The following is a 14160-nucleotide window of genomic DNA, read 5'->3' on the forward strand; positions in this document are numbered from 1 at the left end:
ACGAAGAAGTTTATAGCGTGGGCACACTTACAATACCTCTCCTTGGCGACTTCTCTCCGGAACATTGCCAGATATGGCCGCATTGTGAGGCGAGCCATCTTCGACGAGTCGACGAAGAAGTTTATAGCGTGGGCACACTTACAATACCTCTCCTTGGCGACTTCTCTCCGGAACATTGCCAGATACGGCCGCATTGTGAGGCGAGCCATCCTCAACGAGTCGACGAAGAAGTTTATAGCGTGGGCACACTCACAATACCTCTCCTTGGCGACTTGATTACTCGAGGAATCGGAAATCTTGGCGCAAGCGAGCCCTGGAAAGGTACTTCAGGCCAATACAGCCTCTTCAGCGGGAAAAGGTGTCCAACTAACCAGCTCCGCTCCGAGACTAAAACAACTCCGGGAATTGCACCCCCGCCCCGAGACTCAAACAACTCCGGGAACTGCAGCGCCGCTCCGAGACTCAAACAACTCCGGGAACTGCAGCGCCGCTCCGAGACTTAAACAACTCCGAGAATTACAGCTCCGCTCCAAGACTGAAGCAACTTCGGGAACTGCAAAAGACTGTAGGCAAAGGGCGATACGACTCCATTATCAAACCCTGGAGGGAGATTAAAACGCACGCCAACAGTGTCAGGGGAGAAGGACAACTCCGGGACTTGCAAAAGACTGTGGGCAAAGGACGATACGACTCCATCATTAACCCCTGGAGGGAGATTAAAACGCACGCCAACAGTGTCAGGGGAGAATGGCAACTCCGGGACTTGCAAAAGACTGTGGGCAAAGGGCGATATGACTCCATTATCAAACTCTGGAGGGAGATTAAAACACACGCCAACAGTGTCAGGGGAGAAGAACAGCCGTTCAAGCGAGTGGCAGACTTTGTGCAAGCGATGCAGATCGTAACGGAATTATTTAGACACCAGAGACTTAGCCCACAATAATACTGTATATTACTTTCGTGAGAGCCGCCATATCCTCGTTTTCGTTGTCAAATGTGATGGCGCGCCCGGGGGGGTTGTTTTCCCTTTGTCTTTCGCAGGATCTCGTCGTATCGATCCTCGTCCTAGAAGAAATTAGCGATAGTATCTGATACTAGAAGAGATTAATGATAGTAGGAGAGAGTAGCGATAGTAGCAGATACTAGAAGAAAGTAGCGATAGTAGAAAGGAATAGCAACAGTAGGAGATACTAAAAGAGGGCGGCGATAGTAGAAGAGAGTAGCAGCAGAGAGCAGCAATAGTAGAAGGGAGTCGCAGAGAGTAGGAATAGTAGTAGAAAGTAGAAGAAAGCAGCGATAATAGCAGATACTAGAACAAAGTCAGGCTGACCTCTCGCTGTGTATTTCAACGAGTTCGGCCGATGCGCCTGGGTATACAGTGGGACCCGTGAATGGATAGGATTTGGTGATGCTGGACGTTGGAGGTTTCCCCATCACCCTGAACGAGGAGCTGTGCCTTGGTGTCCTTTGTACAACCACTACATGTACTTTTCAGACATTTGCAACAGCCACAACAGGCAATCAATACGGACACCATATACGAGTATTCAAAGCAGCCTTACATTTGAGATCTGGAGGACGCCGTCGGCTGCCAAATACGTGACCATTCCATCGTCACATTATGGGTTGCCACCCTTGGGCTAGACGCACTGGCTCTTCTGCAGCCATCGGGTAGCTATCTGCAAATGCCCAGATCGAGTGAATCACGGTCAACAAGTCAGTCTTAGGTCGGCAAATACAGAGACGCGATATCCTTTGGCAACATATCTTGCAAAGACATGGATTGCAATATTCGTTGCTGCTACACTTCGTTTCCCTTGTCTCTGCCTCGTCCTACCCTGAAATGTTAATGGCTTACCGTACCGACACAGTACGCAGCACAAAACCTGACCTCGGGGACGTGCATTTTCGACTTGCCATCTCGGTACCTAGGCGTCTCTCTAAGAGGTAAGTAATCTCATCCACCACCTTTATACCAGGCTATTCTATTCAAGTGTAGACATGTCTTGACCGTGCATGCTCTCCACTTCTGTGCAATTACGCGAGCTAATAACAATTCCTAGTACTTTTTCGCTTGCCAAACGCCCCCAAGGGACCGATGCGCTTAATCATTCTCTATACAACATGAAGCCCCCGGCGAAATTAACATGGAGTTAGACCAATGAGCTACAGCTAGTGTACATCGCGGTCCTGTGAGCTATGGCGTGAGAAAGCCGGCCAGTCTCAGATCCTCCCGACAAACATCTCCAGAATGTCGCAATAATCTGGCTGAACGCGACTAGCTTGGATCAACTATCAAATTATATGCAATCCAGGTTAGCCAGAATTCGCATTGGGCAGTGAGAGGGAAGTCACCGGTGCGCGAATCACGGCGGATGCCTGCAGGTAGCAATGACGCGTCGGGCTGGCCATTTGCTGGCAACGCGCCTAGGAAACAATATATGATTTGAATACAGCCGCCCACACTTCTCTTCTCTTCTGACTTCATCATCTTTCTCTTCCTCTTGCTTATCCCTTGTCTCCCTGTGAGCAAGGCAACTTTTTATCGTTGTTTCTTTCACGATCTTCCTCTCTCGGGATTCAGCACAACGTCTCTTTCGAGCGTTTGTTCTTCTTTCGACACAGCGTCTCTTTCGAGCGCTTGTTCTCGACACACCAACGACCAACTTCCCATTTCTGTTTTCTTCGGATCCACCACCTTCTCTCCCCTTTGCTTGTTCCTTGTCTCTCATGAGCAAGGCAACATTTTATCGTTGTTTCTTACACGATCTTCTTTCCTCGGGATTTAACACAACGTCTCTTTCGAGCATTTGTTCTCCACACACCAACAACTCACTCCTCGCCTCTCTTTTCTTTCGATTCATCATCTTCTTCCCCCCTTCTCTTGTCCCTTGTCTCTCACGAGCGAGGTAACCTTTTATCGTTGTTTCTTCCTCCATCTTTCTCTCTCCTCTTCCGTCACCAAGCTCAAGATGTCTCAACAAACCAATATCGAGCCGTGCCACCCTCACTTGTGGAGGCCATGCGTGCTCCTCATCGGCAACAGATTTTTTCCCCACCGCTCATTAGCACCATGCTTCAAGTGCACAGAGAGAATGACCGAACGTCTTGGCTCGGTTTCACCATTAAAGTCCCCTTTGGAGCCAATAGCGGGGACAACGGCTTTGGCAAGTGTCATGAATGTAGGTGAAGTTGTCTGTTTTCTATTTTTAAAACTCAACTAATATTTTGTCAAATATCAGGGAACCGCACGCTTCTGTCCAATCGTCCCAAGCAAGACTACAAAGTGACGATCCAATTCCTCTAGAGTCTCCCTATTCGATTCAACAGGTTGAGCAGAGTTTACTGGCATCACTTCCGGATACCAAGAAACTAATGTTTCGGTTGGATGTCGAAAAAGGGTGCACGTAGCACTATAAAAGGAGACGGCAAACCTTTCGACGATCCCAATCATCCAAACCATGGATGGAAAACCACAACAAAACAACAATGTAAAGTTGGACGATGATCGACATCATCGAACAGCGAATTTTCCTTTCAAGGCCGTCACCCCGACAGACGCACTGGAGAGGCATTGGTTGCAAACCACAGAGGCAGGGGAAGAAATTGGACCAGCGTATCGATTCTTCAAATATCGGCTACTATCGCTACGCTCTTCTACTATCCCTACTACGCTCTTCTACTATCCCTACTACGCTCTTCTACTATCCCTACTACGCTCTTCTACTATCCCTACTACGCTCTACCGGTAGTTTAGTATTGCTATTCCGTATTCAGGTACTTCTTTTATATTTGTGAGAACCAATCCTACATAGCTGACTCAGAGTGCTCGTTTCACAGAATTTGCCTCCCAATCTTCGAGTTTTAGTGCACAGTTTGCGTTGGACGCTGGCTGTGAAGCTTGTAGTTGTGAATCTGCGGACGCAGCTGGAGATGGTCGCCAATCTAGATGGCATGTTCGATTGAGAGCAGCGGCGCGGTCGGTATTTGGCCTCCAACACCCTTCTGGCTTCCTCTCAAAGCACGACCTTGTGTCAGAACGTAGGGAGTCTCGTGGACATTGTGTATTTTGACCAGTCTGTAAACCGCGAGCAATACTGTGACGCTGGTCTGGTTCGTCGGGGGGGGGAGCAAAAGATTTGATCTGCTAGTACTGCTACTATCTGCTGGTACCGCTATTGTTTGATATGCTAAATTATCTACTACCATATCTATATCTCTCCAACATCTGCTACTATAGGTAGTTATCCATAGTAAAATTCGGGTGATGGCTGGATAGGCCTCTCTTACAAATGCACTACCTGATGAGCTAATTAGGTGCTCATATTGCGGAATATATGCACTTATTCATTTTGCACTCTGGGTTTTGCTCACCTCCGCCTGGTGGTGTCGCACTGCACAAATGGGCACGTCTCCGGCTGACAGCGCCAAAGTTATCTTGGGACAAACAAAGAAAAGCACAGAGAGACGAATACAATTGCATACCATACCTGGATTTTGGAAGAGCCGCTACCTGCAAATGGCATGATGATTTTTGCCATCACCCGTGGCCCAGGACATCAGGGTTCCCATCGGACTTTTCATCCGCCGTTCATCCGATTCGTGCCGCACCTTGCAATAGCTTCATCGCGACCAGTGGAAGACGAAGTTGCTACTCTTCGATAACTCATGTCTCGCCTTGCACACCGGTGCCCGAGCGACCCTCAGGGGCTGCGCCATCATCAGCTACATCTCTAAAGCCACTATAACTTCATGCAATAGAGTGAGCATCAGCACTGGATTCTCCCTTCAAGCCTTCTCTCCCAGCTTCTCCAGTATCAGCTGCGCCTTGCGCATCTGTGCCCCAGCCTCCACCCCCACATTTGGTACCGCGAATGGTGGCATACACTGACTATAAATTAGGCCTCCGAGGTCCTGTTACTTGATATTCATCGCTTGGCTTGGAAGATGGCGAAGTAGCCTCCATTATGGACGGAAGCGCCCCTTCCGAGTACTTTGCCTCTAAGGCGTCGTCGAGCCGGGCACTCCCTCCCCATTTGCGAGGCTCCATTGGCCAAGACAGACACTCTCTGGCCTCTTCGACTGAAGAACGGAGTGCATCCAACAAGTCCTCGTTTGTACAGCACCTGCCTCCTCACCTGCGGCCTCTGGTGCAGCAAGGCCTCTCCCTGGACGCTTCATCCGACTATGCCGCCAATAGCGAATTTGGTGAAAACCCAAGCAGTATTTCGACAGCCACGACAGCGAGGGAGGCAGAACTTGAAACTAAAGGACTCAGAGCGCCATTTGATGATCACCCTTCGCATCTCCACTCGAGCGTTCTCAACGACAGTGCTGTCAAAGTCATTACCGATTTGGCCCCCCAAACGGCTCCATTTCAAGTGACCCAAATGCTGGGCCGACATATCCGTGCCCAGTACTCTGCTGGTGGTTGTAAAGATTACCATCTCAAGTATAGTCGACTTGAGACTCAGATATCCATATGTACGAAAGTTTGCACAGCTGCAACTTTCTCGACTTCAGTGCCATGGCCGTAAATCCACTTGGCCGATGCCGTATCGTACCCAGAATCTTTAAGGATGTCGGTAGCTTTACGGATACGGCCGTGGCTAAAAACGACGAGAGGATGAGTTCAGAGAAGTTGGCCGAACGAACAGCGAATACTCGCAAACGAACAAGCAGAGAGCTCCATCCGAACCGCTGCCGGTATTGCCCTCAAGCCTTCACAGCCAGACATTTCGCCAGGCAACAGGAGCTGCAGATAGAATGGATTTACCGGCCTTCTCGGCTCTTCCCTGCTCGAGACGTTCGCACTGAGGCAGGCATGGTTGAGTCTATGCGACCATCTTCACACTCTCTATGGAGTTCGATCTCTATACTGTCGGTAGCAGGAAGATACGAAGCTCAGAATCTTTGAACTGGGCCTCTGCGCTATACGAAAAGAAAAAGAAAAAGAAAAAGATGTATTGACACGGTTCGAATGGGTCACCAACCGGCTCACTAGGAGGCAGATGTCCATTGCCGGCCGCCAAACGATGGCTAATTGGTAGGCACTGCGTTGTCTAGCCTTTCGGTTGGGAATGAGATATGGAAGGGTAAATCAGGCAAGGGACTTACACCCATCCTGCCATCCCCATTATGCAATATTCGTTTGGTACCTGTTGCGCCATGGGTCTCAAGCCTCGGCATAGATAGTACTGCCACCTGATACAAATGCGAAGAATGTGCAGCAACATTTCACATCGCTAGATACTTTGTGAACCACTACCGACTTGAGCATGCCGACAAAGACCTTCTTCAGCCAAAAATATGCCAATGACCAAGAGCAAGGGGCTGCCGCCAGGGCATACTGGAGCACGACGTGCACTGATTGTGGATCGACTTATGGCATAAGGCGTAGACTTCACGAGTATACAGCGTCCAACGACGATTTTGCCTTTGTACTTCTTGTCGTCCACAAACAACTCTGCCCCCCCACCACCCGTCTTCCTTTTACGAGATTGCTATTTGCTTCCCGTATTTTTTTTTTATTGGTGCCCCCTCCCAGTTTTTTTCACGGTGCTGCGGTTTCCCTGACACGTTCTCTTTCGAAGCGGTATCATATTCCTGGCGTTCGACCCGTTCTCTCAGGAGACGGTGTTCATTTGGTGGTGGCTTTGGTCCGTTCTCTCATGAGACGGCTTTTATCTGGTGGTTGTTCATGCTGACCCTGGATTTTAGTACACTACCAGTTAGCGAGAGCCCTCGCATAGACGTCTCGGTATGAGCATTCTCGAACTCGTGGGGTCTCCTATGCCTCCAAGACGAACCACATCATAACAGAACCTCGTTGCCAACAACTTCTTTTGCGGCAATGGAGTTTGCCAGTAGAGACCGATTTGTAATAGCACGCGCAAACTACAAATATCTTAATGACCAATGCGCGAAGAGATATTTTCTTTGTTCAATTGTCATTGTGAGCCAGATTGAACGAGAATCGATGTACCTGGACCTGTATCGATAGCGAATCCGGCAGAATGACCGTGGGAGATATAAAGGAGGAAGGAACGACTTTACTGCCCAAGAGCCCACAGATTCAATAAAAAATGATCTCGTCTGTCGAAAATTCTGCCGTTATGATTTCAATCACGGTCCCCAGCCATTATACCTTTGAAAAGCGTTCTTCAATTGCGCCGTTTGTCTCTCTTTTGTCCCTGTCGTGTCGATTGTCAAATTGCCGACGTATACTAGTGTTCGTCTTTTTTGCCCTCGGAGCGCCGTTCTCTCATGAGACGATGTTTATTTGACGGCTTTCGACCCGTTCTCTCAAGAGACGGCTTATATCTGGTGCTTGTTTGATCCGTTCTCTCAAGAGACGGTCTCATTATTGTAAGTTTGGTTCTTCTCAGTGTTTCTCAGCCATCATTAACAGTTGTATAGCCTATCGACAAAATAGTCTTTTCACAGTTAGAAGAAGGTGTAATTGCCTGCTGTGAGCGTATACGACAATGCGTTACAGCCTGCTCCGCCGCCGATGTACAGGTAGACCCTCGCCTGCGAGAGGAACTTAAGACGGCAGAGGCAAAGATCGGCCTTCAAGCACAGACGGAGCTTCTCCAGCTGGTCAAATGATCGTATGTTACTCTTGATTGATGTTATGTACGAAGACACTAATGGAATCAGTGGATGGTCCACAACTAGGCTGTCTGTGACAAAAGCCCTCTGGGGGACCTTTCCTGCCGGCCCGGGGGACGCTGATACTCAGCGCCGGTTTGAAGTTGACCGAACGGCGTCGATTTCTCGAGCCGGGAAGTTCATTGGAGTCGAAAATCCTAATGGTAAGTCTCATAACAGGACAATCTCTGTACGATATGGGACACTTACCCCCCCTTTTTTTCAGCTTTTAGGAAAGGAAAGAAGAAGGCAAAGGGCCAGAACATTGATCGTTCATTTGGAAGATTTGACGATGCTATTCCCCTATGCAACAGCAGGGCTTACTCTGCAGAATTCTCGCCAAAGGAATGCCAGTACGGTGATGGGTGCAAGATGTGCCACGATCTACGCAAATACCTGAGCGAGGGCCGTCGCGAAGATGTCAAAGCTCTCGGCAGGAAGTGTCCTGCATTCGAGGCGTATGGCTACTGTGCTTCAGGCTGGAAGTGCCGGTTTGTCAAGAGCCACATGCAAGAACCTTTCCCCTCCCTGGAGCATGGGTACGTCTCTTTTTGTCAGCTGCTATCAGTTCTGAAAAGTGATTACTCGAGGCGGTATGAATACAATGGGCCTGGCAGACAGATTAGAAGACGGACCCAGGCCCCTGCTCCCGCCACCAGGACCCCGGCATTGTCGTTTACACCCAAGCACAGTCTGCCGCAGTTGGATACGCCAACTCCAAAGAGACCTCGGGGAGACGAGCCTACAACACCCGGTCTGCCAACACCAACGAGTGCTTCCCGGCAGTCAACTCGTCTCTCAACTCTTCCTGTGGTCAATTACTCGCTTCCCTCTCATGCTAAAGTCGACTCAGAAGGGTATAAGTCCGATAGGACATTTCAAAACTCTGAAGAGGAGCCAGAGCCGGATGGGAAGTTCGATGTGGAAGACATACCAGCAGATGAGTCGGCCCTAGCCAGATGATGCTGATGCTCAGCGCTGGTTTAAGTCGACCATACAGCGTCGATTTCTGGAACCGGGAAGTTGATTGGAGTCGAAAAAAATGGTAAGTCTCGTAATAGGAAAGTCTCCATGCTAGATGTAAATCCTAACCCTGCTTATATGCTAGCGAAGCTTGCTCAGTGACTCAAAAGCCTTCCCACACTTGTCGCACGCTGCGTCAATCCCTGCTTCCGGATGGGCGTCTTTTCGGTACAAAACAAGCGCCTCTTTCTGCTTAAATGATTTATCGCAGTCTTCGCATGGGAAGAGCTTCTCGTCTGCATGGAATGTCTGACGATACGTGGAATTGTCTTGAGTTTTAAAGTCCTTCCTATACACTTCACATACCCACGGCCGGTCATCTGTATGTGAGGCCTTATGTGGCTCAACACAATTGAGATTATCCAATTTAGCGGTACATTCATTACAGACATATCGTGGCGCATCTGCGTGTACCCTAGATGGTCAGAGTTGAAACCAGGCTCCAAGGCGTCAAAGCATCAATTTATAGTAGCAGTCCTGGACAAAATCACTTCAGGTCAATAATAGTGTTATTGGTTGAGAAAGAAGGACCCCTCTACCTGCTAGCCGGGTCACGAGCTGGCTTCGGCCGTCCCACATGTTGGAAGGAACAGAGACACACAGGTAGAAGGTTGTTCGGAAGCTTATTTATGGTGGCGTCAATACATCTATATAAACAACAACAAACATACAATGTATCTACTAGAACTTAGTCTATTCAATACATCCGTTTCCTACGTTCAACAACACCACAACGTACATGTCCCCGAATGCAAGGGGGCGGCTCTTCTGCCGACTGAATATAACGTTAAGTCAATTCTGGTCCGTAGTGAAGCCGGGGCCAACTTCTTCAGTTATGCCCAGGATGACGACCACTATGATCTCGAGTTAGTAACCAAATCAAGTTCTAACCTGCCTCATCTAGGTCTCCAACATGTCAGACAACTGCTTTAATGGAATCCACCAAACACTTTTCCTGAATGGGGGTTTTGCTCCAGGCCCCCCTCGCCAATCCGCATGCGACCCTCATCACTTTGTTCAGGACGTAACGGCGGCTATATTTACAGACCACCCAGAGACGAGACTCATGCGTGCATCCATCGCGCGCAGAGCAATAGCAAACGGCTATGAGTACTTGCCTGACCACCACATGAGTGATCCCAAAGTAATCCAGTGGGTATATGCTCAGGTAAATCTCTCAAAGAGAGATCCAGTGGCTTACTTTTGTCAGCACTGTGGTCTTGGAAAGAATCGACAACGGCGGCGAGAAGCATGGCCGAGATGGTATCGTGGTTGGGCCTTGTTCGATGGCGGCTGATCAACTCCACATTGGCAGCGTAAGTTGTCTTTATCATGTCTATGAGGAAGTCGAGGGCGTTGGCAATTTGGTCTTGGTGTCTCTTCGAGTAGGTGACCTCGAGGTATCTAGCAAGTTTGTTTTTGATCTCATAGTTGAATTCAAGACCATCAGCTCACACTTCTTCTAATCTCATACGCTATCCATTATCGAGAGCGTATCGGTCGTTGGGGTTCCCCTTTCGCTTTCTGTCAGGGGCTTCAATCGAAAATTTTGCTCGACCGTATAATGTTCTTCCTCTTGGGAGGGCCTCCTCCCAACTCCACTTGCTCTCTCCCACCATCACAAGGCCATCATAATCCTAGTCGTGGAGGATAACATGAGGAGGTCCCGCCGGGTTGGCCTGAATACATAGCGATTAATCGGGTTGAGTCGTTATTGACGCTCCTCTCCACGTGAGGGAGGCTTCCGCTGTTTCACCACTCATGAATGTTGAGGTTCTGCGGGCCGCCCTTACCATGTCCGTCAGAAAGTCTACGCCGCTGGCGATTTAGTCTTTGAACTTCTCTTCCAGTAAGTGACCTCATCGACAATGTATTATATACCTGTAACTTCGTGGTGCATAAATAGCTCGCTCAGTGTCACGGCAGCTGCAGTAGTTGACTTGGGAGGTTTTAAATAATATTTCTCTGGGCTCATGCCAGAGGTGTGATTCACAAATGCTTCATGAATACTCTAGTTGAAGGGTGCGTTATTTCTCAATCCTATCGTCTGTGTAGAGACGCGTTGGTCTCACCAGTATAATCCATTAACATGCTGGTGCTTCGTTTCTGTAGGAAGACGTGTGGCCCTTTTAGTCGGTCGAAGTGTACTGGCTCTTCCAGATGCTGCTCGGCGAATTCAGACTGCTCGTCGATGAGAGCGCTGTGTTTTGCCCGTATCGTCTGCTCCCGTATTTCTTTGGGACTCGGTCGTCTAGAAACGAAGCATAATTAGAGCAGCTCCAAAACAATGACCAATAAGACTCACTCACTTACGTTTGTAGATAATGTCAAAACCATCACCCCCATTGCTCTTTCCAAGAGAGATGTCAATGGTAAAGCCCGGCCAAAAGCTGCGGCAACCCTCCCCCCCAGCTGACTTGATGAACAGTCTGATGAAGGCGATCTTGTCTGTTTGTCTGTTGATTGAAATTGAAGCGGCGTAACAAACACTTGCTGTGAGGTTCAAGGCCGATATCACTACGATAGGCAACCCCAAATGGAGGCTGAATCAAGAAGCCCAAACAAACAGCTCTACCAAAAGACAGATAGAGCGCCGTATCTGGGCTTCTCGATTCAACTTCCATTGTAGGGTTCACATCGTAGCGATTGCCAACATAAACACACCAAGCCTTTGTTATCGACAGGTTTGCTGCCCTTCAGAAATTCTTTTTTGGCTACAAAACTGAAATCGCGATTCCTCGATGATGCGGCGTCATGACGGTATAGCTCAGTGGATATAGGGTTTCGTTGTGTGGCAAAGGTATCGATCGATAGAGTCGGCTTCTGGAACGTCGAGAGTCTAAACACATCGAGCAGAGATAAAGTCAGCCATCTCTTTGTCTAGCCTTCAGCTTCAAATACCCTCGTAAGCTCAGAAAATCTGGCGGAATAAAACATTGAGCTTACCGAGACAAGGGGAGCCAAGAACATATATGGTCACAGTCGGTGGCCAAGCAGAGATCTGATGAATGACGGAAGAGAAATAAAGAGCAAATGGGAGCATGGTGATTATATTGCAAGGAAATAGGTGTTTTATATGGAGGAGGAAAAAAATTCCTTGTGTAACAGTTGCCACTTGCCCATCCATTCACTGTGCTCCCCATCGACCAACAGTTGTTTATTCACCACTGCACAATCCACAACCACAACCTTTTCATTGTCGTTCTCCATGATGATAGTACGTGGTAGGAAGGGCAAAAAATTACAAAGTAATGCTTCAGCAAGATAGAAACAAACAGAAAGAGTTGCAAAAAGAAAAAAAAGGAAAAGGGTCAGTTTAACGTCATGACCCAGGACGGGGATTGTACCTGCCGCCTCTTACGAGGACGGTAGAAACACCGCCTCTTACGAGGACGGTGACCACTCGGCCATCCCAAGCCGAGTGGTTGATGGAGTGAGACATAATTTCCCCTATAGCTTAATAGCAGTAGCACAGGCCAGGTTACCTTGGTACTACAGGTTCTACAGGTACCTCTAGGACTTTGAAGATGCAAACGCTGCTGGTGGAATCGTCCTCTCGTGTCACCAGATGATGCATACAAAGGCTTCGTGCAGCGTGTTTCCCACCATCTTCCACCCTTGTCCTCGCCAGCTCGGTCCACGTGCCCGTCCCTGGTTGTATGACCATTTGCTTTGTCTCGCCCAGCTCGAGCCATCATCACCAAGACCGTATGGCTACCTCCGGTAAAGCCACCAGTTACGAGCTCCATTCGTCCATCTTCAAGCTCCCTCGAGTTAAGTCATCATTTCTATCCTTCGACTATTCACTTGCAAAGGCGTCTCTAATTCCCTTTCGAAACCATGCTTAGGCATCGCTGACTTTGACATCAAAAGGGAATCTCCGACTACAAATCTCAACGGAAGACCTGCCATGTTACAATATCTCGTTTACTGTACGACACTTCTTCGATATTGCTTGACGCGACTTCCAATCACATCGTCTCCAGAGGAGAAACTACAACGTCATATCGATGTGTCAATGGTATAGACCTCCATACCATTTTCCTCCTCTACCACGTGCTGGGAGCCAACGCCGTCTCCAACATTCGGAGGTATCCAGTCAGTGGTCCTCAGGCTTCTACTGAAATCCCTATTCGAGATTTTCGGGCTGATAATGAGGGGCTGATAGTTCAGTATTCATGCGCCCATAGTGCTTCCGATGCCTCGAGGTTGAGGACGGACCCAGGTGCCTACATTGGCGTTCCCCCCGAATCATAGTACATTGCAACTCGACAAGCCTACATATGTACTCGAAGGGGCCCTGGAAGGGCGATAAGGGGGTAAGCCCAGAACACCCAGTCTGCCGCCACCAACGAGCGTCAGCTCGTCTCTTTACCCCTCCTAGATTTGACTCGGGTTCAGGTTTACGCTCCGCTGCGACTATACAGGGGTCAAGATGCCCTGGGCAACTGGACCGCAATCTTGGTCCATCGAGGCCATCTACCCATACATCGCGTCAAACAGATGCACCACAGAATGTCGGCTTAGTATCGGTAAGCCCCAATTGGGTTAAAGGGCAAGGAGCCACGATTCTATTGCCTCTTGTTGCCACCCAGTTCAAGATCCATGATGACTCGACTATTGGTTTTGAAGAGCACAAGGGGAATGTGGTCCTGGGTATTTAACGCTGTGACAAACCAGAGTTTTATCGCGGGTTTCTACGCGGCTTGCGAACTAATGACCTGCTATACGTATAAACACATGTACAATATGTAGACTTTGGCGTCGCTGTGACACCATGTCTTGTCCGTCATTGTGTTGAGCACCGATTATTTAGAAGTTAGGCTACTTGGTTAAATAGCCGCTGGGCGTAGAGAAGGGTATTACCTGTCAGCATGCCAATATGCTTCTCTACAATAGAAATGTTTGGTGGGAAATTAACTTGGAGGATAGAGCAATGAGATGTATTTATGCGTATATCGCGGGTATCGCCGTCCTTCGAGCTATAACATAAGAAAACAGACCAACTCCAGTCTCAGACCTTCTTGGCTTTTAAACCACTGGATCCGAATATCCCCAAAATGTCACAATCATTGGCTGAACGCAGCTATATTTCATTGAATCTCTAAATGTACTGTAGGTTAGCCAAAATTCCCAGTAGAAAGCGAGAGAAAAGTGAGCAGCATATGAATCACTGCGCGATGCCTAGTGACGCGTCAGGCTGGCCATCAGTTGGCAACGCACCCAAGCTACTCTCTTCTGTCGTTTTATGAGTAATTAATGGACCTCTCCCTGATACTGGCGGTTCGGAATGCCATACGTTTGCAACACTGTCCTCCAAGATGTTCAAAGACGCTTTGAACCTAGATGTCAGCGGACCACTCACCTGCTTGACCAGCTAATCGTGCTGCTTAGGGCTTTAGAAGCTGCTGCTACGTGATCCCTTGGAGTTGATGGACGAGATTTGATAAAGCTGTAAGCTTACCATTGCATGAGGTGAAGGAT

The 14160-nt window shown here is 48.7% G+C and overlaps 3 protein-coding genes across 3 annotated transcripts; all 3 read left to right on the forward strand.

Moving 5' to 3' along the window:
* Positions 1 to 3073: 3073 nt before the first annotated feature.
* Positions 3074 to 3307, forward strand: V8C40DRAFT_270746 (uncharacterized protein; the record flags this gene model as incomplete). The annotated part of the gene is made up of 2 exons (XM_083220214.1): positions 3074 to 3182; positions 3243 to 3307. 2 exons carry the CDS (start codon positions 3074 to 3076, stop codon positions 3305 to 3307), a joined length of 174 nt encoding a protein of 57 aa, XP_083067884.1.
* Positions 3308 to 4967: 1660 nt separating this feature from the next.
* V8C40DRAFT_278029 (uncharacterized protein) lies at positions 4968 to 5917 on the forward strand (the record flags this gene model as incomplete). The annotated part of the gene is made up of 2 exons (XM_083221025.1): positions 4968 to 5416; positions 5494 to 5917. The coding sequence occupies 2 exons, from the start codon at positions 4968 to 4970 to the stop codon at positions 5915 to 5917; spliced, it is 873 nt and encodes a 290-aa protein (XP_083067885.1).
* A 1719-nt stretch (positions 5918 to 7636) lies between these two features.
* On the forward strand, positions 7637 to 8694 carry V8C40DRAFT_283785 (uncharacterized protein; the record flags this gene model as incomplete). The annotated part of the gene is made up of 2 exons (XM_083222032.1): positions 7637 to 7817; positions 7880 to 8694. The coding sequence occupies 2 exons, from the start codon at positions 7637 to 7639 to the stop codon at positions 8614 to 8616; spliced, it is 918 nt and encodes a 305-aa protein (XP_083067886.1). The 3' UTR covers positions 8617 to 8694.
* Between the last annotated feature and the right edge of the window lie 5466 nt (positions 8695 to 14160).

Source organism: Trichoderma camerunense, assembly GCF_050948025.1.
Source record: "Trichoderma camerunense strain CBS 138272 chromosome Unknown V8C40scaffold_25, whole genome shotgun sequence".
NCBI lineage: Eukaryota > Fungi > Ascomycota > Sordariomycetes > Hypocreales > Hypocreaceae > Trichoderma > Trichoderma camerunense.